The sequence below is a fragment of the Aegilops tauschii genome, chromosome 5, assembly GCF_002575655.3.
Source record: "Aegilops tauschii subsp. strangulata cultivar AL8/78 chromosome 5, Aet v6.0, whole genome shotgun sequence".
Lineage (NCBI taxonomy): Eukaryota > Viridiplantae > Streptophyta > Magnoliopsida > Poales > Poaceae > Aegilops > Aegilops tauschii.
In genome coordinates, this window is record NC_053039.3 from 478,934,351 (window position 1) to 478,959,554 (window position 25,204).

Below are 25,204 nucleotides of genomic sequence, written 5' to 3' on the forward strand. Positions count from 1 at the left end.
CCGGTGATGTCAATCAAAATGATATCTTCACTAATGAAAGTTCAACACACTCCATGCGTTTGCAGAGTAAGCTTAACTGAATTCTGGGGCTAGGCTAAATAGCAATGCTGTTTGTTTATGTACAAAACGACGCTGCCCGACGCAGCAGCGACACGGCAAAGGGTTCTTGGTAGAATCTGCTAGTAGATGAATCAGGCATCGGCGCCGTGCACCATCCTCTTGACCAGCGTGGCCATGTACTTGCCGTGGTGCTCGGCGAGGGCCAGCTCCAGCTCGCTGGGCGGCCTGGAGCCGTCGCCGGCGAACACCCCGGCGCCGTACGGCGAGCCCCCGCGGAGCTCCTCCATCTCGAACATCCCCTCTCTGAAGGTGTACCCGATGGGCACGAACAGCATGCCGTGGTGCGCCAGCTGCGTGATCGCCGTCCACCTGCAGACAGACAGAGGAGACACGAATCCACGAACAGGGTTACCGCTTGCCGGAGGCGAAACCACGCGATCTCGCGGCGGCGATGGGCGGCCTGAAAGAGTAAGGCTTACGCGGTGGTCTCCTGGCCGCCGCACTGGGTGCCGGTGCTGACGAAGAAGCCGGCGGGCTTGCCGGCGAGGCGCTGGCCGCGGCAGAGCGGCGCGGTGGAGTCGAAGAAGGCCTGCATCTGCGCGGCCATGGCGCCGTACCGCGCGGGGAAGCCGTAGAGGAAGCCGTCGGCGTCGGGGAGCCCGCCGGGGTCCGCCACGGGGATACCCTCCGCGTCCATCTCCGCGGCGGCCTCCAGCGCGCTCATCCGGGCCAGCACGGCGCGCGGCAGGGTCTCCGGCACGCGGAGCAGGATCCCCCGCGCGCCCGGCACGGACCCCACCCCGCGCTGCACCGCCCGCGCCAGGCGCCGCACGTTGCCATACATGGAGTAGAACACGACGTAGATGCGGACCTGGCGTGGCTCCGGCGCTGGCGCCGGCTCCGGCGCGGCGGTGGTCGCGGTCGGCTCCGGCGCGGCGGTGGTCGGGGTCGGCTCTGGTGCGGCAGTGGCCGGGGCCGGGATGAAGGTGCGGTCGCGGCGCTGCGGGGGTGGAGGGCGCTGGCTCTTGCTGGGCACGCAGCCGCCGCCCTTGCCCATCGCTGCCGGCCTGCCGCGGCGGGGAGGGGAGCGACGCCGGTCACCGGCTTCACTCTGGCACGACACGTAGGAGCAGCGCGCGCGATCGCGGCCAACGAACACCGCTGCGGCCGCCGGCCCGTGCGGGTGGGTCGTAACCGCACCGCGAGCTGGGCCCGTGCGGCCCTAGCAGCAGGTGGGATCCACATGAAAGCCCAGTGGATCGTGTGAGGCCCGGTTTTGGTCTGGGCCGCGCTCGGCCCGATCCGAACCTATAAACAACCTACCCACGTGAATTTACAAGTCAACCACTACTGTTTTCCTCTGCTCCTGCACGCCCGCGGCCATGGCGAATCCGGAGGCGAGCAAGCCGCCGGGACCGGGACCGGACGAGGCGGCGACGGGGCGGCGAGCTGACGAGACGGCGCGCGAGGACGGCGCCGGCAACCCCCCTCCCCCGCCGGTAAACCGCTCAGAGCACAAGCATCCAGCTAGCTTACTATACCTGTCTGATTACTGATTTACTGTAGAATTCTCTCTGAGCAATTATGGGTCTGCAGTTCCTGGAGGTGACCTGCAGGAGCTCCGGCGAGGTGCGGCGGTTCGCGGCCGGGACGACCGCCCGGTACGCGCTGCACGCGGTGAACCGCAAGCTGGCCCCCGGCGCCCCGGCGGCGCTGCACGTGGAGGCGGCCAAGGAGGGCGAGGAGCCCGTGTGCTTCGGCCCCACCGCGCCCCTCGCCGACTACGGCCGCGGCTGGCGCCTCCAGACCGTCACGGAGCAGGACGCTCCGGGCGCCCATCATCACGCGCACCACGCGCCGCCGCCCGGAGACGGGGGGAAGGGGGCTCGCGAGAGGGAGCTGCTGAGGAAGAAGGGCGCCTCCGTGTACCTCGCCAAGATCGGGCTCGCCTTCGTCTTCCTGTTCCTGCTCGGCGGGCTCTTCACCTACCTGCTCGAGACCATCCCCGACATGATCCTCGCCTCCAGTTCCACTCCTCAGTCCATGTAGCAGGATTTTCGATCCATTCTGTCATCTTTGGGAAAGGAATTCGTGTTCTTGGGAAACTTGTACCAGGAACCACACAGCCTGATCAAACAATTCTCGTTGTAAGTACGGGACGGCAACAACACCCATGACGAAGGAATTCGTCTCCTGTACAATTTTCTTGAGTGATTATTAATCCGCATTGTGAAGTCCAATTTGGTGTCCTCATCTTCGGATAAATGTCAACGACGGCTGTATGTTGATGAACCATCTGCTCTTCAGAAACGAACCATCATAATCGGAAGACGTTGAAAATTCAAGAGTAAGCAAAACGCAGGAGTATTATTATGTCACATGTTTTTTTGAACCAAGACTAGAGTGTCCAACACACCCCAAAGAACACGCAATAAAACACACCATAGCGTGTCCGACACACCCCAGGGAAAACACCAAGGAATTGCAGCAGGGGTTTTCAGTGGATGAAAGGAAACTGCAGCAAAGTACAAGTTCTGCATGTACTGATGCCTCATTTTTGTCATCTTGGAAACCAGCTGATCTCACAATCCTCCTTGAACATACACATAACGGCGTCACGGCGACACGACGAGGAAGAGGAAGAGGAATCTGTCTTCTGTAATTCTCAATCCGCTTAATTTTTGCAATTCTTAATCCGCTTTGCGAAGTGCAATTTGATGCCTCCAACTTCAGATAAATGGCAGTGACAACTGTGCACGAGTATGATATAATGAACCAACCAACCAATGGCTGGAGTTCTAGGTAATCCAGCTCTGTCTCGCTGTTCCTTGAGAAGTTAATGATTCTTAATCCGCTCTGCGAAGTCCGATTTGGCGTCTTCAACCCATCAGATAAATGTCAACGACAACTCTACCCAAGCACAACAATGAACCAATGATTAGCTTTCCAAGTAGTGCAGAGCTCAGTTATGTGGTACTAGAACAGACTTTGAGAAGTTCAATGGCAGAACACACAAGACAATGTGCCTGACAGGGGAATAGACATCACAATACAGCACGGCATGAAAATCATCAGCTATTTTCTTCCGCGAAAAAGGATCAACATCTATTTTATTCATCATCACATGTTACAGTTCAACTGTTGCTGCTTATTTCCGTGTGAGGCAGTATGGTATAGTACACACCACCACCAAGCAAAGCAGGTCAAAACCTATGGCCTAGCAAACTCTTTTGCCATCATGAAAAACAATACCTGTATCTTCTGTGTTGCCGATATTCAGGCAGCTAAAAATTTGGTGTCTTAACCGCGTCAGATAAATGTCCAGGCCTGCTGTATGATGACGAACCAATGATTGGTATTCTAGCTGAATGCAGAGTTGGCTGTTCTTAAAAAATGAACGATTCCACAATAATACTCACTCCGTCCGAAAATACTTATCCAAGTAATGGATGTATCTAGATGTATTTTAGTTCTAAATACATCCATTTATATCCATTTCTACGACGCTGAATATTCAGCGGCACTACACATAGAGAATGAAGCGCACGAGGGCCTCCTTCCGTTCGTAGGATTTCTAAAACTGAGTAGGGGAAACACATTTATTTTTTGGCACACAAATCAGCGATAGTTATTATTTTTAATATCGTGATAATGACTTTCACATAATACCAGAAAAGCTCCCAGCAGTTAACAACAACCATAAAGAAAGCGTGTTAAACAAGCAAAGCTCGCAAAGGAAGACAAAATTTTACTCTTATTCTTAGTAGTGTAACCCGAAGAGAATTCTCATAGAAATACTTTTTTTCCTTCATGCTTCCACTTCTCCATGTTTTAATTGTACGAGATACGGACTTGAACGTCACCGTGCTCTGTGCGGATTGCCCGAACACGTTGGGCCATGTCAAGAGGGAACTCGACATCGCCTTCGAAGGCGATGTTAGCCCACTCGTTGCTCGGACTAGTCACATTCAAGCTCACCTTAATTGTAAAAAAGGGTTGCGGACTGATGGCACCGTAACAATGCATCTGCTTCAGGATCACGATCGCCGCCAGCAGAGGGGGTGAGCTGCACCTTCTCCTCCTGCCGATGGAGGAAGAGCAGCACGCTATCATCCCCGAAGATCCGGTTATGCGCGGTGATTTGACCGTGCACGATGATGGTGTGAAATGCATCATAACCGCCACCAAAGAGGCGGAGGCTGACCTAAACACCGACCCCCAGGCCTTCCATCATCGTCACAAACGTCACGACGAGGCGGCGGCCATTGTGTACTGTGATAAGATAGTCTTCAAACTTTTCGTCCGCAACCGTGTCGACAGTGTCTGGAAAGCAAGGTCCGATTGTGTCGGGGATGTTAAAAGGGAGAGAGAGGTATTGTTGCGGAATATGATGGATGTATTATTGAGCCTCGAGGGCGAGTATATATTGGATACAAGACTTGACGCCTCCCCTAGAGATAAGGTAGGAGACGGATTACAAATCCTAGACTACCAAACATATATAACCCAAATATATCTCTAACATCCCCCGCAGTCGTAGCGGCAGCGTTGCGAACAACAGGAGCGACGCGGACGGTCAGACTGGAGAGAATAGCAGCCGACGGACTGACATCCCCCCGCAGTCCTAGCGGGAGCGTCGTGGACGGTCGAGGGCGAGTATATATTGAGTACAAGACTTGAAGGAGAAGACGCCTCTACTAAAGATAAGGTTGAGACGGATTACAAATTCTAGACTATCAAACATATGTACCCAAATATATCTCTAACCAGGGATTTCGATTTTCATGACAGCAGAGCCGAATCCTGAGATGGTCACGAATGGCCCCGTGAGCACCAGATTGCCGTCGGGATCGATGTTGTGAAGAGGCTCTCCTTCTTTCTGGTGGTAGACATACTGGCCGCCGTTCTAGTCGTAGACGATAATGTCGCCGACGAGACGAAGGGGAAGTATGGGTACACGGCCAGGAGCTCCACCGAGGGTCCAGGCCGGCAAAAACGCAGGACTTCGGGAAAGTCGACCACGTCATCTTCACTGTAGGTTTTCTCAGGCGGCGGCGGCGGGGGCGGCGGTGGGGTTGTTTAGTGTCGTCGTCTTCGGCGTCGCCGGCAGCCGCCGGCCACGTCGTTTGCTCTTTGCCATCAGTAGTGGCTGCCACATCATCCTCATAGCTGGGTGGCAAAGGGGAGTCTGTTGCGTCTTTTGCTCCTGCGTTAGGTCGATGAATATTGCAAGCCTCGCCAAGAATCGCCATTGTTCTCGTGAAGAAGGATGGCCCGTGCAGATCGTCAAAACGATTCCTCATTGTTTCGAAGACCGAAGTCATCCCGAGAGACTCGGAGATGAGTGAGAAACATGTCCACCAGGACTCTCTTTCCGTCGGCGGCGGTGCCCCGGCGATCCCCGTCGACATACTTCACGATTGAGAGGCGGCTCTTGAACGGACAGTCTAAAGACTAGATGCGGCAGCGCAGGATTGTTAGGAAGCGGAAATTACAAAACAAATCGAGATTATTTGGAAGAAAAGCCGACCTAGCTCAGTGGTAGAGCGCGTGGCTTTTAACCACGTGGCCGTGGGTTCGATCCCCACGGTCGGCGTTCTTTTTTTTTTTCTGCCGCAGAAAGGCTGAGGCACACCCCAGATAACACACAAGAAAATGGGGCCTGCTACGCGTCGGCCGACGGATCTTTCTAAAAGATCCGCCGGCTCCCAACCCATCAGATTTGGCGCATTGAGCGACCGAGCGGTTTGCTCCACTTTTGCAACATAGGCCTTGTTGCAGATTTTTTTGCAACTAAGGTCTTGTTGCATGATTTTTTTTACAACTGAGATTATGTTGCAGAAGCGTCGCAGTGCCGTACCGTCATATTCCCGCAACAACGGTGATGTTTCTGCAACAATGATGATGTTGCGGTCCCGTTGTTTGTAGCCGGCGGCGACACAGGTGAGCACTGGCCGGTCTGGCAACACCAGTGCCCGCCCGCAAAAGGAGGCCACCAGCGCATCTCCAATTGCAGGATCAACATCTCCCGTCGGCCATGGCGGCAGCACCAGCAGTACATGTGGTGCAGCCTGCTTGCAGCGCCGGTAGTAAAGAAAGAGGAAGACGATGGCTTCCAGGAGGATAAGATTTGTGTGGACGGTTCGTTAGACACGTGGCATGCTCCAGTTTCACAATTAAAAAAAGATGAAACGGTGATGGACGCGGTGGACGCAACGAGTTTATCGGTCGGTTGATTTCAATCATTTCCCCAAGAAAATACCCAAGAGTAGTCTACATACCGTCATTAGTAAAAACTAATAAGTGATTGATTCTCATATATTTGGACTATTTATTATAAACATTCCTTGAAGCACACATCTTATAGAAGTATCAATATTGTACTGCTTTCGCCCCATTTTATAGTATAAAGCAACGATCAACATTCAAAAAAATACCCAAGAGTGTTTGCATACCGTGATTAGTAAAAACTAATAAGTGATTGATTCTCATTGATTTGGACTATTTATTATAAACATTCCTTGGATCACACACCTTATAAAAGTATCAATATTGTACCGCTTTCGCCCCATTTTATAGTATAAAGAAACGATTAACAATATCTAGTACAAACGCACGCTCCTAAAACATAAGAAGTGAAGTCGCATATGACGAACCATGGACTCCAAGGCGGCGTCTTCAGAAAAGGGACGACACCGGAGCGCCGCCGCCGCCCGATCCGAAGATCAAGTTTTCCCTGGAGCAACACGACGGACAATGAGAGCCGCGACGACGTCTTCAAAAAGGGAACAAGCTTCGCCGCCATCGGTCTGTCCGAAGATGGAGGAGGTTTTCACCCCGGCCACCACTAACCGCCACCGAACACCACACCCCGGCTACCACGCCGCCCACACAGCCGTGGCAACTGGGCAGCACCAAGCCACGAGCTCTGCGTATGAACACTGCGGAACCACCACCAGGGGCGCCAGTCCGGCATCCAAGACCTTTGACACCATCTCACCCTGAGACCCGCTGCTACCCCAACCAAAGATACTAGCGGAAAGGACCCGACTTGCGCACCCTTGGGCGGCCCCAGTGTCGAGACCCAATAGGCCGGCCAAAACTGGCCTCCACCGACCTGTCCTGCGGCACCGGGTGCAAGACGAGCTCGGCCCTGCAGCTGGGCGTGAGACGAGCATGGTCCTGCTGCCGGGCGCGAGACAAGGTTAGTCCTACTGCCGGGCGCGATGCAAGCTCAGTCCTGGAGCCGGGGTGCGAGACGAGTGATGGACCGCAACTGGGGGAGGGCCAATCCATCGACGAAGATAGCGTCGGGCGCCGAGGTCAGGTATCGAAGGTCGAATCGACCGCCTACAAACGAGCCGGCACCGGAAATCCAGCCGCCGCCGCAGCCGAGCTGTAATGATGCCGGCGCCGCGAAAGGAAGCCCCCAAGCAGAGGACCGAGCATCTCGCCGCCGCCGCCCACGACCGGAGCAACAACCACGCCAGGCTGATGCCCCAACCCGCGCCACCGACCGGAAAAAATCCGAAGTTCCGGTCGGCACGCTCGCTCCGCCACCATGGCGCCGCTTCCCAGCAGCAAAGGTAAGAGCACGCCATGAGCCAAGCCGCACGACAAACCGCCGGCGTCAGATCCTGCTGGAACTGGTCGTGGCCAGCCCGCGCGCCACCACCTGGGCCTCCAGCATGCCACCACCGGCCCATCCCCAACGAGACCCGCCGGCGAGGCACCACACACCGTCCACGGCCGCCGGAGCGCCCAGATCTGGAGGAGCCCAGACCAGGCCGGCACCACCTCCACGGACGCGAGCACGCCCGCACCACGAAGCCCACCACGCCACCGCCGAGCGCCCGCGACCCCGCCGCCTGCGCCCACCGTGCGCCGCCACGCCCCTCGCTAGCGCGACGCCACCACTCGAGGCCGTCGTCCGTGCCGGCCGCCCCTAAGCACGAGGAGAAAAAAGCCCCACCTCGGCGCACGCCGTTGGGCTTCGCCCATCAGCGCAGCCAGGCGGCGGCGAGGAGGAGGAAAGGAGGGGACCCAGGGGCGAATCCACGTGCAAGGTTGGGGGGTGCACTCGTGTTTTTCAGCTTACGTGTACCAGACCCAGAATATAGAAAAAAATGAGACCAACCCAAGGGCTAACCCTCATTGGCATTTTTCTATAAGAGAAACTCTATGAGCACCACGCGTCCGAGCCGGGACTCGAACTCGGGTGGGCTGGGCAGCTCCAACGGGTCGACGCCCCATCCTCCAGACCCAGAATATACAGCGCTGCCCCACTCAGCCCAAGGTATTTGCCCCCGCTTTCCTTTTTTTTTTCATGCTGTATGTTATTTTTTGAGACATTCATGCTGTATGTTTAAAGCTCGGATATGAGAATTAGATAGGTCATAGGCCCAGGGGCCCATCCAGAACGATCAGGTGATTCTCGATTTGCTAGAGACGTACTGGAGTAGGTCTTCGGGAGTTCCAGATGTGATCGTCGCCTGTGCTCGCGTGACGCCTTGCCGCGCCGCCGCCTGCGGCTCTACGCTGCACATACACCTCGCCCCTCTAGCGATCACCCTCGATCTGCACTGCGCACGCCGGCCGGCCGGCCGGCCTGCCATCCCCAAGGAAGAAGCCGTACTAATCAATTACTCAATCAAGGTAAGCCCTACGTTTAGCTCTCTTTTTTTCTTTCTAATTTCCCCATCATTATTTTATTCTGATTTCCATGCATGTCAAAAAGGTGGTGAACTGTATCAAATATCCATGTGTATAAATTATAATATACAAATTGGTAAGTAGGTCGATTGAATCTTGGTTCCCCTAATAATTCCATATGAATAAGTTTGAGCACATGGGAGTAAAATGAAATCTATAGTAATATCCTGCCTTCACGGTCTCAATTTATTTAACGTTAACTATTTGGTGTTGACAGGAAAGCTAACGGAGAGATGTTTATCTGTCAATGTTTATATGCTCTCTATATTCAAACATGTTTCATCTTCCTGCAGCTTGAAGGCTAGAAAATCAGGGACGTACCACCAAAAAGGAACGGCATAGTCAAGTTATTGTGCCTTAGCTGGTTAGTTTACTTTTGCTTTTGCAATGAACTTATCATAATTAATTAATTACGTGTGTGATGACATTATCTTGTAAGGAAGTGTGTGATTTTGCTTCTAACACACTATATGCATGCTTGTGTGGTTGTTTTTTTTTAATTATTTAGCCATTAGTTCGACAGATGTTTCTGGAAAAAAATACATATATATCTCTGCCCCCTCTCATTTTTCATCCTGGCTCCGCCCCTGAGGGGACCCGAGGTCCGGCGGCTAGGGTTTCCCCTCCGGTCGCTCGCGTGAGCGATGCGGGAGGGGGGGGGGGGGGGGGGGCGTCTGAGTACCTTATCTCTCGTCATCTATCCTAAGAATCATTTGTTTATAATGTTGAGAATCTCCCCCAAAAAACCCCTGAAAAAATGTAACAAGTAATACAGTAACATGATATACCATTGAAAACTCCTTTTAAAACTCGGTGGAGAAAATATAATGAGAAAACGATATGGTATAACTATTATTGCCTCATAAAAATCCTTTCATAAGAAACCTGATTGGAAACCATAAAGGAAGAGTACAATATTTATTATCTGATGATAACTAAAGGTATCTCTAACACTGACCCTCAAACCCTCCTCATCCGTTCGGACCGCGCGATCTGGGCGTGTTTGCCATCCAATCCAACATTGTCCCACATCCGTTCGCGGACTGGTGACAAAGCAAACCGGGTGGCTTTGCGGGCGTCCGGACCGCTGCCACGCACGCATCTGACACCCCGGACTCGCCCAAAATCCTCTCATGTGCTTTCTCTTCGACGGATACGTCGTTTCCCACGCCACATTCTTGCTGGCACAAAGCCACAATAGTCGGCGTTGAGCCACGCGATGTGACCGGATGGGAGGGCGGCGCTGACCGACGCGACCAGACGGGCGTCACCGCTAAATGCGGACGCGTCCTCCTGAGAAACCAACTCCGGCCGTTATTTTTCACAAACGAACGGCCATAACTGGAAACCTTTGAAAATTCAGGTCCACAACCAGAGCGAATGAAGCACAAGAGGGTCGAGGGGCTCCTTTGATTCGTAGGGTTTCTAAACCTAAGAGTGAGCAAAATGCATGAGTATCCTGTCTTTGTTTTCTTGAAATAACACTAGGAGTCTTCGTTTCTTTGCGATTGAACACTGGAGAGTCTTTAATGCACCGCAGGAAAAACTAAGGAAATGCAGCAAGAGTTTTGAGTTGATGAAATTGCAGAAAAATATTATTAAGTTTTGCATTTACCGATGCATCATTTTGTCATCTTGGAAACCAGCTGATCTCTCCTCGTTGAACATTTACACGACGAGGAAGGAATCCGTCTTCTATACATCTTTTGTACTAATTCTCAATCCACTTAATTTTTGGAATTCTTAATCCACTTTGCGAAGTGCAATTTGGTGGCTCCAACTTCAGACCAATGATAGTGACAACTGTGCCAATTATGGTTGGTGTTCTAGGCAAATCCAAACTCTCTCTCTCTCTCTCGTTGTTCCTTCAGAAGTGAATGATTCTTGATCTGCTGCGAATCCCAGTTTGGTTGGTGTCTTCACCCCAGCAGATAAATGTCAGCAACAACTCTACCCCAAGTACAATAACGAACCAATGCTTGGCTTTCCAGGTAATGCAGAGCTCAGTTATTAAAAAACGAGTGGTTCCACGATACAATGGCCAAGACAACACAAGTAAAATGGTACAACACACATGACAATGTGCCTGACAAGGAAAAAGACATCACAAGACAGCACGGCATGAAAATCATCAGCTAGGCAATTCAGCAACTATTTTCTTCCGCGAAGAAAAGATCAACACCTATTATGTTCATCTTTACATGTTATCTCTCTTGTGAGGCAATATTATATATTTCACACCACCACCAAGAAAAGCGCGTGAAAACCTATGGCCTAAGTAAACCCATTTGTCATCATATAGGGGTGGATTAACGAGCTGCTCGACTCGTTAAGCTTGTGCTTGTTAAGGGTCGGCTTGTTAAGCTTGTTAAGATTAACGAGCAGAAAACCCTACTCGGCACGGTTCATTTGAAGCTCGTGAGCACCCGCGAGCGCTCGCTAACATATTTTGATGTGTTACTATCTACATGATGAGTGTGTAGATGTGGTTTTTAAGAAGGAAGATGGTGAGTACAAAAAAAAACTTCACTAGTTTGTTGCCTTCTATATAGATTAGATTGAATAAATGGGCTGAGGTGCTATGAAAATTTTGTCACGTAAAATGAAAATATGTGTTGTGTTATTACTAACGAGTTTAACGAGCTAAACTATCGAGCGCTCATCAAGCTCGCAAGCTACAAGCTTTTGATCCAGCCCCTTTTTTTTCGAGTCAAACGAGATTATATTGATTAAATCATGGAGTTATACTCGTTTTGACAGAGATTACATAAGTCATCAGGACCAGAGTCCAACCATACGGCAGTATGGCGAGAGGTGCGGCCATATTGTGTCATGTAGTGCACAGCTCCATTGCCTTCCACGTTTGACATGCATGATTTGATGTTCACATCCTTCATTAAGACTCCTCTTCGTCTCCTCTACAAGTGTTGCCACCGGTGACCGATTAAGTCCATCCTCGTGGAGAAAATGCACAGCTTGGAGACTATCAGTCTCAATAATTAGCGGATTGTCAGACCAATCCTTAGCGAGACTAACCCCCCTTCTTACACGCTGCCATCTCCGCCTCCAGCGCAGACGAACATGATAGAAAGAATCTGCTGGTCCAGCCCTATTTGAAAGAGGTAATATCATTACCAATGTAACCTTTCGGCAACACTATAAAACAAAACACTTTCATAGAAAAGTGTATTGTACGGTGCGGGCAATACTCTGCGCCAGCGCACCAGCCCAAATTTGGGCCGGTCGGCCCGTAGCCGTCCGATATGCTGCTAACGACCATTTGATTAGAGCCTAATCTTCGTCTTCGTTCACCTCTCACCCGCAGAGAAACAATAGAAAAAGTCAACCAACACCGTGGTCGTCCTTGACACATCTCGTGTGAGGAAAAAAGGTCCACCTTGCTCACCTCCGGCGTGTCCCCGTCGACGGGTCCCATTGGTCGTTGAGCTCCGGCGAAGATGTCACCTGGGGCTGTCGTGGCCGGTGGCAGCAAATTTTGTGCCCGGTTGTAGCAAACGAGGATGCCGGTTCCAGCAAAAATCTCGTCGCGCCAAAAAAGCTCGTGGCCGCCAGAAAGATGTCGCGGCTGCCGGTGAGATGTCATGGCCGGTTGCAGCAGAATGCCGTGCACGAAGTAGCACCGTTGATTGCTGGTTCCAGCAACCACCAGCTCGCCACCGTCGCCATTGTTGCCACTAAGGCGCCCCCGTCATCGCCATTGCAGCTCTTCAGTGTCGCCGCGTTGCCATTGCTGCTCTCCAGCATATCGTACTCGCCGTGGTCACTGTTGGCAGCACCCCGCGTGCACGGTTCCAGCTAGCCGTGGTGACTATTGTAACAAAAATCTAGCGAGCCGTGGTCACCGTGGTGACCGTTGCAGCATCCCGCGTGGTTCCAGCTGGCTGTGGTGACCGTTGTAGCAAAAATCCAGCAAGCCCTGGTCACCGCGATGACCATTGCAGCATCCCACGTGCACGATTCCAGCTAGCCGCAATAACCGTTGTAGCGCAAAAATTGGCTGGTTCTAGCACAAATCTTGCCGCGTCGTCGACCGTCGCACGCATGTCGCATCTCTTGTCGACACCGGTTGTAGCACCTCGGTTCGCTGGTTCCAGCATTTTAGCCGCGTCGTCGCACGTCACACCCCTCGTAGCTTTTTTCGCCACCGGTTGCAGCATGCTCGCCGCCGGTTCCAGCTCCTCAGTTGCCGGTTGCAGCACGCCCCCGCTGCAGTCGCAACCCTCCTCCCATATATTGTTCGCCATCTAGCACGACCCCCGTCGGAGTGCACGGCGTCCGCGACTGAGGAAGACGACATGCTATGTGTTGGTGCACGGTAGGCGGCATGCCGTTCCTATGTCCGTCGTGTGCCGTTGATGTAGCTCATCGTCCCAGAGGCCATCCTGTAGTCCGGGCGTCGAAGACCTTGCCTGCCGGCAACGGTGACCTTTGCAGCACATAGGGAAACGTGGGGGTGGTGCGGCGCCATGGCCGGTGAGCTGTTGCGTGTTGGTGGATCGATGGCGGAGAGGGAGGGCTACTGGCGAGAGGAGGGAGGGAAATGAGTGGACCACACAGTCGAGAGGGAGGATAAGGCTGGATAAAAGCGATGCGGGGGCCGCGTGACAGCAGATGGCATGCGGCCTACACTCCTCGATCCCCGGCCCGCATGTGACCGACTGAGTTTTCAGCCGGCGCGCCGGCCACAAACATTTTCCTATCACAATATTGATTATATGAAGAAAAACTCTCATGGATCTCCTTGTTTACGCATGAATAAAAAAATCCGATGGGGAAATACAACAAAATGTCTATTTGTTCGATCGATGTTCTGTAGTTTCTACTGGAGAACACGGTGCCATATCCAAACATATTTAGTAAATGTCATAAAATTAAGTTTGCTTTTTAAAATACAAGTAAGTTTAGCAACCAATTTTCAAAATTGAAAATACGTACTAGATGAATGTAAATCAACTTATTTGGCCTTATGATTTTGAAAAAAAAAACTATAGATTGATCCTCTACGGAACACCCTCAACCAACGGGCCTAAAATAGACCCTCAGTAGAAGTGTTACCATTGACATGTGAAAGAAAAACTGGTGGGCCTGGAATTGGGCCTATCGAGATTTGATATTGTCATCTGATGATGATGGGCCTGAAAAAATAAAAATGGACTTTCCTTTCTTCTCCCAAGTTCCACCCCTTTCAAAACCTAGGGTTTCCCCTTTCTGACCCCTTTATAACCCCCAAGCCTTGCAAAGTCCATCGAGCCGCCGCCGCCGCAACCAACCATGCGGGCCTTCATCTAAATCTATTCTCTCGTCTTCTCCGTTGAGTCGAATGCCCCTTGGAGTGGTCTGATATTCAGATCTATCAAGATTTAAATTGATTCACGACGCTTGGTAAGCCCTACGGTATATCCGATCTATGCTAGCGCAGTTAGATCTTTGTCCCATTGGTATGATTATGTCTCGCCCTAATATTCTATAAATCCAGTATGCATCATGCTTTTGTTCTTCCCAACACAAGGACGGATGTATCCATGTTCATAGTTTCTAAATGTTTTAGTTGTGCATAGATCCATGTGGGATATAACTAGAGGTTTTCTTGATAAGATTGATGTATCCCCGTCTTCTCACTTTGTGTGTGTGTGTGTGTGGGGGGGGGGGTATAAATTCTTGTGAAACACACAATAATGTTGTTGGTGTTGTCATCCTCGCATTGGAAATTTGGCCATGTTTGAAGAATGATCTAATGCCCTATATATATGGAAGAAAGAACTCCACTAGGCCACTAGGAAAAATAAATTTTTATATTCATAATATTAAATTTAATTTATTAAAATATTGCATATTAGTATAATGCTACCTTTTCTCTTGTGATAACCACTGGGTTGCTAGTTATGCCATACCTTTCTTGTCTTAAGACAAGGATGCTAATATACACAATATGTGCATGTTTCTTGGTTTACTAAATTTTGATAATGGAATCATCGAATTTTTAAATCTCATCAAGACAAAATAATGTTTGTTTGGCAAATTCTCTAGAAGGATAAGCATGGGGAGCACATGAAGGTCTATTAGTGGATAGATTGGATAAGGTATCAAAACCGGATTGCCTGGTAGATGAATATATAGAAATGTGCATGTGTGCCTTGCCAAAATATTATGCATGCGGCCACTCTATATATATTCGTAGCATTCATGTATGATGTGTACTTGTGTGACCAATATTTGTATATAAATATGGGATAAATAGTGTTCTATTTTATTCCCTGAAGAGCTTATATGGAAATAATATTTATGTTGGCTGTTAGATCTGTAATAAAAGGACTCTATAGGAGTGTTCTTGAAAATAACTAATGCAGTTTGGATAATCATTGAATAGTCGGAACAAAAATCCAAACTTGGAAAGCGTTCCATATGTAGATTCATATCTCGAGTGGAACTTGTGTGGTATTATATGCTATTATTACCATTGCAAAAGTATTACGCTAATGTATCATATATCTCCTATTGTATTGCAGAGAGAAGTACCTGCCATAAGTGAAGGTGCAACCATGGTACATCATAAAAAACAGTATAACACTATGGGCATGGTAGATAATAAGCAAAATGTTAAGGTAAAAGAAGAGGAAGATGAAAATCTTAATACAAAAGAGAAAAGGAAGCAAAATAAAGCTGAAGGTGGTAAGAAAGCAGAGGAGAAGCAAAATTCCTCGAAGAGGAAGATGGATAAGAACAGGGAGGAGAAAGAGAAGAAAACGAGAGTTGTTGATAAAAAGGATGATGAGGAGAAGGAGAGGGAGGATCGGAGGAAAAGAAAGGAAAATGAGAAGAAGGTGAAGTCACATAGGGAAAGGAAGGAGGAGAATGAGAATGAGAAAGAAGAACAAGGGCAGCAAGAAATTGAGAAAGAGAAAGTAGAGGAACAAAAGGAGATAAATAAGCAGAAGGGAAGGAAGGAAAATGATAAAGAGGAAGAGGATTCGAAGGAAAGGGATGAGAAGGACCAGAATGACAAAAAAAATTGCCCTCACTTCTTTAGGGCGCTCATATCCTATTCATTTAAGGAACACGTGGTAGGTTTTCTTGATTCATATAAACAAAGAAAGGGACTAACTCATTTTAGTTGTTCCATTTTTACCTACCATATTTTTGCATGATTGTTGTGAAGGTTATCTTTTCCATTACGATTCACTTTTAGGAATGGTGCTCTCTAATTTGATAGTTAAAATTGTACATATATAATCTATTTCACCCAATAGATTCTTTGTTCAATTTGTGATTGATATGTTTGAAACATGGAGTATACAATGTTTTCTGCCTTTGAGAAGGATAAAAGAGATAACATATCCAAAATATAAACTACTTCATTAAAGTTGATATTTTTTGTATTTACAAAAAATGTAGATTGTAAATAAAAGAGACATATGTAATATTTCCACAAAATATAATGCCAATTGAGTAGTGACTGATAGCTGGGGTTGCACTATAGGAAGGCAAGGTTAAATGCCATATATGCATGTTTGGGTTGTGCTCTACGTGTTCAGCCATTACTAATTAATTTGTACGATGACATATGTTGCAGACCATTCCAGTAGGGTTCCACAAATACTTGGAAGATTGTACAAGAATGGTTTCCCTGAGAGGTCCAAGCGGGAATAAATGGCCCGTAGAGCTGGCTAAAATCTCCGGGGAGCTACGCTTTGCGCGTGGATGGAAGGAGTTCCTCTCTGACAATCGCATCGGGTATGGATACCTGTTGGTATTCCGTTACGACGGGCAGTCACAGTTCTCAGTGACTGTTTTCTTGCCATCGTCCTGCGAGGCTCCCTATGCATTTCTCGCGCAGCCGCAGCGCAAGGACGTCGACGTGGCTGGAGAGGAAGAGAAAGGTCTCATGAGCACCAATGTAGATGGTACTGTCCTTCAAGGAGAAGACGTTCACACTGGCACCAGTGCAGATGGTACACCACAAAATGAAGCTTTAGAAGAAGATGCTTCAGAAGATGAAGAGGTAGAGGAAGTTGAAGACGCATTATCAGAAACTCCGGAGAATAAGGAAGACAGTGAATGTCGCATGTGCAGCGACGATGCATTGGAACCAGCGCAACAACAGCAGGGGGATCTACGCAAGACCGACGATGGTTTTGTGCTTGGGAAGAGGGCTAGGTTTAGGAAGGTTGATGATATCATGGCAGAAGTGGACCGATCCAAGAAGTCCAAGCCTGTGGAGAGGAAGAACTCTGAAGGTCCATCTGGTGATCTAGCTTCTGAGGGAGCAGCATCAAGCGACAGTTTGGCAGGTAATTAAGAAAAACCCTCTGATCGATCGATTGATTTCAAAATAATTAGTACGTGTAGTACTTTTTACGTGTATATTGGGATGAGATGGCTTCATTTTGTAAAATGATTCTTATACTCTTGTTATTGAGCTAACCTTTGTCTATGTGCATATCAAACTGTAGAAGAATCGGAGCATCGTCCACCCAAGGAGTCCAAAGCTGAGGTGATAAGGTCTCCATCTAGTGATTCACCTTCTAAGGCGGCAACATCAAGTGACAATTTTGCAGGTAATTCAGGATAACCATTAGATGGATTGATTTCAAATTAACTATATATCGTGATGGCTAAATGCTGTCACATGATTCATAGGCTTATCTAGCTAACCTGTGTGCACATCCATTGTAAGCAGAGTTGGACAGTCGTCCATCCAAGGAGTCCAAGGCCGAGGGTAAAAGCTCTGTTGGTCCTTTAGTTGTTTATACCAGGCCTTCTACTTCAGCATCTAAAAGACTTCCCCTCAAAAAAGCTTCAGAAGAAACAATATCAAGTGACAATTTGGCAGGTAAGGAATCAATTTCAAAATGAGTAGTACTTGTTCACATACACACACACGCACGCACACGCACACGCACACGCACACACACACACATTGGTTGAGATGGCTTAGATGTTGTGTCATCGAGCTATTTATATTCTCTGCTAGCAACATAGCACTGGTCTTATACTGTAAACTGGTTCCTATCTATATGCTCTTGTCATCGAGCTAATGAACCTTACCCACATATAGTTCATACAGGTGTATTCGCACCAGAATCCGTGTGCACGGACTTAACCATGTGGCACAACTCTTTTGGTAAAAGGCTTAGTAAGCAGAATCAATTCCCGATGTTCAACAAGAGCAATGGTGAAAACCAACCTGGCAGAGGTAAATCTCTTTCTTTCTTTCTTCCTTCCTTCTTGTAAGCGCGCCCTTTTATTACACTGCTAGTACTAATTAGAACAAAATTGAATTGAACTAGCCTGATAGTCTGCATCTTTTTATACTAGTTCTCATCAAGGTTATGAGAAGGTCGGGATTAACGTCGCAGAGGCGTCCAGTAACTCAAAGGGAGAAGGAATATGCCATGGAGAGGGCGCAGAGGTTCAAATCCGAGAGGCCCTTCACTGTCAAGGCAATGAAGCACAACGATGTCTATGCCTCGTACTTCATGGTAATTGATCAATTCAATTTCTTCTCTCGATACACATATTCAAAAACTGCATTGCTCACTGACTGATCGTGTTTGACCTCGGCAGATCATCCCGGACAAGTTCGTGAAAACATTCCTCCCCAAAGAGAGTAGGAAGATGACGCTGTGGGACCCGCAGGCGAAGCCGTGGAAGGTGTGGTACGAGTACACCGGCGGTGAGTGTCCCCGCGCGGCGTTCAGCGCCGGGTGGGGAGCGCTCGCCATGGAGAACAACTTGGAGAAGTGGGACGTGTGCGTGTTCGAGCTCCTGGACCAGGAATACAACATCAAGTTGCACGTCCAGAAGGTCGTGCTGATGATCACCCCTTGCATCCTTGCCCCAAAACCTCGCACAAACGAGTGATAATCTGTTCATAGGCATTTTGATCTAGTGTTGTTGATGAACCTTTCCATCATGTCGTTGTTAAAACATAACATTAAGAATTATGTGTTTGTTGTTGCGGCTGATTACCGGATTAAGGAAAAGGTAAGCATGTATACTTTCCTTTCTTCTCCATGTCCCAATCCCCTTCATAACCTAAGGTTTCCCGTTGCCGAATTCCCTTTATATATAACCCGAAAATCCTGCAAAATCGCTCGAGCCGCTGCCGCCACAACCAACCATTTGAATCGGATGGATTTCTTGTTTAAATCGAAGCCCCCTTGGCGAGGTCGTCTGAACTTTGAAGATCCATCCAGATCTCAATTGTTTCACTACGCTTGGTAAGCCTACGTTCTGTTTATCAGATCTATGTTAGCGCAATTGAATCTTTAGCCCATTCCCACCATTATGGTTCTCAATCGGCTTAGGATTCTATACTTAATCCATGGTGCATCTTGCTTTTTTACTGCTTCCCACCACAAGAAATGGTGTATCCATGTTCCTAGTTCTTCGTGAACTTTTTAGTTCAGCATAGATCAACTTGTGGGATGTAACTAGAGGTTTCAGCAAGTTGAGAAGATTGACTTATGCTTCTTCTGATTTTGTGGGCCTCTTAGACGCTTATTATATTCCTAATGTTGTATTCAGTTTTATTAAAATATTGGCAATTATTGTAATGCTACCTTTTCTGCAATGATAGTCCATAGGTTGCTAGCTAGTTCTTAGGCCATACATTTCTTATCTCAAGACAAGGTGCAAATTTGAATCATCCATTAATATATGAAAGCCGTATGTGCATGTTTCATGGTTTACTGAATTTGCACAACGGAATGATCGAATTTGTAAATCTCTTCAAGAAAAAATAATGTATTTTTTGGCAAATGCTGTAAAGGATAAAAAAGGGGAGCACATGGAGGTCTGCTAGTGGATACATCAGACAGGGTGTCAAAACCGTTTTCCTAGCTAGATGGATGTATACAGATAAGCAATGCAAGTAGCTAGCTAGCCTACAACACAAAATATGCATGTAGCCACTCTCTATTTATATATTCCTTTCTACAAAAAATGGGCAGCCCCACTCCCTCATGTGAAAAAGGTGTGACCATTATCACACCTAAAATACGTCACGTGCGCAGCGTGTGACCTCTTTAGGAAAAGAACTAGCCAGCTAGTCAGCCCAGTGTGTGACTAAAGTGCACTACGAGACAAATTTGATGACCGCACTAGTGCCATTTACTCTTTTTCTTATATCAGGAGCTCCTATGGAAATTATATTTATGTTGGTTGTTAGTTTTATAACGACGGAGTCTGTAGGAGTGTCCTTTAAAATAAGTAATGTAGTTAGGAATGACCATTGCAAACAAACTTGGAAAGTGTGTCATATGTAGATTCAGCTGTTGAGTAAAACTTGAGTAGTAGTTTATACCATTGTTACCTTTGCAGAAGTATTATACTAATATATGCATATATCTCCTATATATTGTATTGCAAGGAGAGAAGTTCATTACATATGTAAGGTCCAATCATGGTAGGTCATAAAAAACAATATAGCACTTTGGGAAAGGTAGATAATAAGCAGAATGTGAAGGTAAAAGAAGCGGAAGATGAAAATATGAATATGAAAGAGAAAAAGAAGCAAAATAAAAAAGAAGGTGATAAGAAAAAAGAGGAGAGTCATAAGACCTCTAAGAAGATGGCTAAGTACAAGGACGAGAAAGAGAAGAAAATGAGAGCTAATGAGAATAAATAATTTAGGAGGAGGGGGTCGGAGGGAAAGGGAGGAAAATGAGAAGAAGGTGAAGGCACATAAAGAAAGAGAGGAGGCGAATGAGAATGAGAAAGAAGAGAAGGAGCGGCGAGAAAATAAGAAATATATTGAGGAGCAACAAAAGGAGATAGATGAGCAGAAGGGAAGGAAGGAGAGTGATAAAGGGGAGGAAAGAGATGAGAAGGACCAGAATGACAATATTTTCTGCCCTCAATTCTAAAGGACGATTTATCCATGGAACAAGTGGTTGGTTTTCTTGATTCATAAAAAAATTAAAGTGACTAACTCATGTTTGGTGGTCCATTTTTATCTACCATATTTGCATGATTGTTGTCAAGATTCTCTTTTCCATTGAGGTCCACTTTAGGAATGGTGCTTACTAATTTGACAAAGTTAAGATTGTACATAGTCTTTTTCATCACAATTTTTGTTCGAGTAGTTATTGATATGTTTCAAAGATGGACTATACTGTGTTTCCTGACTTTAAAAATGAGTAAAAGAGAGATAACATATCCACACATATATGAGTATGTTATATCCTAATATAATCTGCTCCATGAAAGTTGATATTATTCGTATTTACTGTTTTGTAGATTGTAAAGAAAAGACACACATGTAATATTTTCCCCAAAATATAATGCATGTTTGGATAGGGGATTTGCACCCAATCCTGGCATTAGTTCAGATTGATTATTTACACCACTAGCTATCACCCAACTCTTGAAATCAATCTCCAAGACTAATATCGATCATGTCACTAATAAAGGGCTAGGATTGATCACCTTTGACGGGTGCCGAGCCCATCACTAATCTGTTGAGCTCGACATGTGTGTGTGTGTGTATATACATATATTCTTAGACATTAATTAAATGATAACATATGTTGCAGCCAATTCCACTGGACTTCCGCAAATACTTGGAAGAGTATACCAGAGTGGTTTCCCTGAGAGGTCCAAGCGGGAACAAATGGCAAGTAGAGCTGGATAAAATGTCCGGGAAGCTAAGCTTTGTTCGTGGATGGAAGGAGTTTCTCTCAGACCATCGCGCCGTATACGACTGCCTGCTGGTATTCTATTATGATGGGCAGTCATAGTTCTCAGTGAAAGTGTTCTTGCCATCGTTCTGCGAGGACCCGTATGCGTTGCACGACCATCCGCAACGCATGGACGCTGCCATGGCCATTGAGGATGAGAAAGGGCACACGTGCACCAATGCAGATGGTGCCCCACAAAATGATGATGATGACGAAGAAGAACCAACCTCTGAAGAATATGAAGGGGGCGACGACATGAGCATCGATGCAGATGACACTGTTTCGCAAGAGGAAGTGGAAAACACATTCTCAGAAAGTCCAGATAAAAAGGAAGAAAGTGAATGGCGCATGTCCTACAACGACACAGTGGAACCATCGCAGCAACATGAGGAGGATCGGTCCAAGATCAACCGTGCCCCTGTCACTGGGTAAGACGATGGTTTTGTGGTCAGGAAGAGGGCTAGGTCCAGGAAGGCTGATGATATCATAGTAGAATTGGACCGGTCAAACAAGCCCAAGTTTGCGGAGAGGAAAAGGCCTGAAGCTCCACCTTGTGATTTGGCTTCTGAGAGAGAAGCATCAAGCGACAGTTTAGCAGGTAATTAAGAAGAATCCTCCCATCGATCGATCTATTTCAAAGTGGTAGTACTTTTTACATATGTACTGATATGATATGGCTTGATGTTGTAAAATGATTTCTTTGCACTTGGTAACGAGCTAACATGTGTCTGTGTGCACATTGAACTGTAAGCATAATCGGAGCATTGTCCACCCAAGAAGTCCAAGGCTGATGGGGCAAAGTCTCCATCTGGAGAATGATACGTCCCAAATGTATCTACTTTTCCAAACACTTTTGCTCTTGTTTTGGACTCTAATTTGCATGATTTGAATGGAACTAACCCGGACTCACGCTGTTTTCAACAGAATTGTCATGGTATTATTTTTGTGCAGAAATATAATTTCTCGGATTGAGCTAAAATTTATGGAGAATATTTCCAGAATATACTGGAGGGCACCACCCAGGAGCCACAAGCTCAGGGGGCGCGCCCACCCCCCAGGGTGCGCCTGGTGAGCTTGTGGGCCCCTGGGGCATCCGGCAATCCTAATTCCAACTCCATAAGTATCGTCTTGCGGAGAAAATCAGAGAGAAGGAATCATCATGTTTTACGACATGAATCCGCCGCCACCTCCTGTTCTTCATCGGGAGGGCTGATCTGGAGTCCGTTTGGGGCTTCGGAGGGTGGAAATCGTCGTTGTCATCATCATCAACCCTTCTCGATTGATAATTCTATGATACTCACCACCAGGAGTGAGTAATTCCTTCATAGGCTTGCTGGAAGGTGATGGAGTTGGATGAGATTTGTCACGTAATCGAGTCAATTTGTTAGGGCTTGATCCCTAGTATCCACTATGTTCTGAGATTGATGTTGCTATGACTTTGCTATGCTTAATGCTTGTCACTAGGGCCCGAGTGCCATGATTTCAGATCTGAACCCTCTATGTTTCATGAATATATTTGATTTCTTGGTCCTATCTTGGAAGTTGTATGCACATATTATGTGTTATGATTCGCATACCCCAAGGTTAAAAAATTGGGATTCTTTCTGGTGATTACTATAGTATGAGGAGTTCATGTATTCACTATGTGTTAATGCTTTGTTTCGGTTCTCTATTAAAAGGGGGCCTTAATATCCCTTAGATTTCCTTATGGACCCTGCTGCCACAGGAGGGTAGGACAAAAGATATCATGCAAGTTCTTATTATAAGCACATATGACTATATACTGAATACATGCCTACATTACATTGATGAATTGGAGCTATTGTGTATTGCTCTAGGTTGTGATTGTTATATGATGAATACAATCCAACAAAATTATCCATCGTTGATCCAATGCCTACGCTTTTCTCATATTGGTTTTTGCTAAGTTACTTTCGTTGCTGCTACTATTACAATCACTACAAACTACTAGTGTTACTGTTATTGTTCCTATCACTATTGTTACTGTGCTACTAAACACTTTTCCACAGAAGTAAAATTTCCAGGTGTGGTGGAATTGACAACACAACTGCTAAGGCTCATAAATATTCTTTGGCTCTCCTTCTGTCGAATCAATAAATTTGGATAAAATACTACCCTTGAAGACTGTCGCGATCCCCTATACTTGTGGGTTATCAAGACTCGGCTTCAAAGGGAGGACCACCAAGTGTCGCTTTGAAAGGTAATTAATTAAGATTAACCCTTCGATCCATTGATTTCAAACTAACTATTTTGATGGCTTGATGCTGTAAAATGATTTATATGCTCTTCTTCAATCGGAATGTATATGCTCATTTTCATCGGAATTTATATGCTCTTGTTATCAAGCTAACATGTACCTGCTTGCACATCGAATGGAAGAAGAACTAGAGCCTCGTCCACCCAAGAAGTCTAAGGCTGAGGGGGAAAAGTCTACTGCTTCAGCTTCTAAAGGAGCATAATCAAGTAATAGTTTGGCAGGTAAGTAAGACGGAGCCTCCAATCGAGAATCGATTTCAAAATAAGTAGTGATGTTTTACATATATATTTGTTTGAGATGGCTTAAATGTCGTGTCAGTTTTGACTCTGCTAGCTAGATAGTAATGTATTTTACATTGTAAAATGATTCATATATATGCTCTTGTCATCGAGCTAACTTGCGCGCATATATGTAGTTCCTACAGGTATATTTGCACCAGAATCCATGTGCATGGACTTAACCACGTTGCACAAATCTTTTGGTAACAAGCATGCATCATAGAGTCAATTCCCGATGTTCAACAGGAGCAATGGTGAGACCCAACATGGCACAGGTAAATATTCTTTCTTCCCTCCTGTAAGGGTGTGCTTCTATCACACTATACCACTGATTAGTGAATATAACAAAATTTGAACAGAACTATCTTCATAATTTGCATCTTGTTTTATACTTAGTTGTCGTCAAGGTTCAGAGAAGGCCGGAATTAAAGTCGTAGAGACGTCGAGTAACCCAAAGGGACAAGGAAGATGCCATGAACAGGGCACGGAGGTTCCAATCCAAGAGGCCCTTCGTGATCAAGGAAATGAAGCAAACCGATGTCTATGCCTCGTACTTCATGGTAACTAATCAAATTCTTCTCTGCATACACATATTCTAAAACTACATTGCTCGCTTACTGGTCGACTTGGGACACCGCAGATCATCCTAGACATGTTCGTGAAAAATTTCCTCCCAAAGGATAGCAGCAAGATGACACTATGGGACCCATAGCGAAGCCGTGGAAGGTGTTGTACGAGTACACCGGCAGCGAGTGTCCCCACGCGGCATTCAACGTCGGCTGGGGTGCGTTCGCCATGGAGAACAACATGGATAAGTGGGACATGTGCGTGTTCGAGCTCCTGGACCATGACTACAACATCAAGCTGCACGTCTATAGGGCCGTGCTGGAGATCACTGATACGTCCATTTTGCATCATGTTTTTATGTTGATATTTATTGCATTATGGACTATTATTACACTTTATGATGCAATTCTCATGCCTCTTCTCTCTTATTATGCAAGATTTTCATGAAGAGGGAGAATATCGACAGCTGGAATTCTGGATCGGAAAGGAGCAAATCTAAGATCCCTATTTTGCACAACTCCAAATGTCCTGAAACTTTACAAAGAATTATTTTGGAATATATTAAAAAAATATTGGGTGAAGAAATACCAGGAGGGGACCCACCAAGT

At 47.0% G+C, this 25,204-nt stretch overlaps 3 protein-coding genes, 1 non-coding gene and 1 pseudogene across 7 annotated transcripts; 4 read left to right on the forward strand and 1 right to left on the reverse strand.

The window, feature by feature from the left end:
• Positions 1-48: 48 nt before the first annotated feature.
• On the reverse strand, positions 49-1,286 carry LOC109755488 (probable NAD(P)H dehydrogenase (quinone) FQR1-like 1). Its single transcript, XM_020314392.4, has 2 exons — positions 540-1,286; positions 49-429 (listed from the first exon to the last, which is right to left on the reverse strand). The coding sequence occupies exons 1-2, from the start codon at positions 1,115-1,117 to the stop codon at positions 192-194; spliced, it is 816 nt and encodes a 271-aa protein (XP_020169981.1). The 5' UTR covers positions 1,118-1,286; the 3' UTR covers positions 49-191.
• A 102-nt stretch (positions 1,287-1,388) lies between these two features.
• Positions 1,389-2,300, forward strand: LOC109755489 (uncharacterized). The gene is made up of 2 exons (XM_020314394.3): positions 1,389-1,559; positions 1,657-2,300. The coding sequence occupies exons 1-2, from the start codon at positions 1,443-1,445 to the stop codon at positions 2,107-2,109; spliced, it is 570 nt and encodes a 189-aa protein (XP_020169983.1). The 5' UTR covers positions 1,389-1,442; the 3' UTR covers positions 2,110-2,300.
• A 3,284-nt stretch (positions 2,301-5,584) lies between these two features.
• TRNAK-UUU (transfer RNA lysine (anticodon UUU)) lies at positions 5,585-5,656 on the forward strand. The gene has a single exon. It is a non-coding gene; the product is annotated as a tRNA-Lys (tRNA).
• A 2,898-nt stretch (positions 5,657-8,554) lies between these two features.
• LOC109755480 (B3 domain-containing protein Os11g0197600-like) lies at positions 8,555-18,790 on the forward strand. Of its 4 annotated transcripts, XM_073498202.1 has the most exons (9): positions 8,555-8,715; positions 9,066-9,136; positions 15,300-15,854; positions 16,364-17,081; positions 17,244-17,348; positions 17,471-17,623; positions 17,849-17,986; positions 18,109-18,272; positions 18,358-18,790. In XM_073498202.1, exons 3-9 carry the CDS (start codon positions 15,333-15,335, stop codon positions 18,652-18,654), a joined length of 2,097 nt encoding a protein of 698 aa, XP_073354303.1. In that variant the 5' UTR covers positions 8,555-8,715; positions 9,066-9,136; positions 15,300-15,332; the 3' UTR covers positions 18,655-18,790. The 4 variants fall into 4 exon arrangements, with proteins under 4 accessions (XP_073354303.1, XP_073354304.1, XP_040246814.3 ...); XM_073498203.1 differs by lacking the exon at positions 8,555-8,715 and having other exon boundaries at positions 9,055-9,136; XM_040390880.3 differs by lacking the exons at positions 8,555-8,715; positions 9,066-9,136 and adding an exon at positions 14,036-14,175.
• Positions 18,791-20,019: 1,229 nt separating this feature from the next.
• On the forward strand, positions 20,020-25,043 carry LOC109755479 (B3 domain-containing protein Os11g0197600-like; annotated as a pseudogene).
• The last annotated feature ends 161 nt before the right edge of the window (positions 25,044-25,204 follow it).

Coding starts and splice junctions, on each gene's coding strand:
- LOC109755488 (XM_020314392.4), bottom strand. CDS start 1,117: ATGGGCAAGGGCGGCGGCTGCGTGCCCAGCAAGAGCCAGCGCCCTCCA. Junction 430..539: donor GGCGGCCAGGAGACCACCGC/GTAAGCCTTACT, acceptor GTCTGTCTGCAG/GTGGACGGCGATCACGCAGC.
- LOC109755489 (XM_020314394.3), top strand. CDS start 1,443: ATGGCGAATCCGGAGGCGAGCAAGCCGCCGGGACCGGGACCGGACGAG. Junction 1,560..1,656: donor GCAACCCCCCTCCCCCGCCG/GTAAACCGCTCA, acceptor ATGGGTCTGCAG/TTCCTGGAGGTGACCTGCAG.
- LOC109755480 (XM_073498202.1), top strand. CDS start 15,333: ATGGTACATCATAAAAAACAGTATAACACTATGGGCATGGTAGATAAT. Junction 17,349..17,470: donor ATCAAGTGACAATTTTGCAG/GTAATTCAGGAT, acceptor CATTGTAAGCAG/AGTTGGACAGTCGTCCATCC. Junction 17,987..18,108: donor TGAAAACCAACCTGGCAGAG/GTAAATCTCTTT, acceptor TTTTTATACTAG/TTCTCATCAAGGTTATGAGA.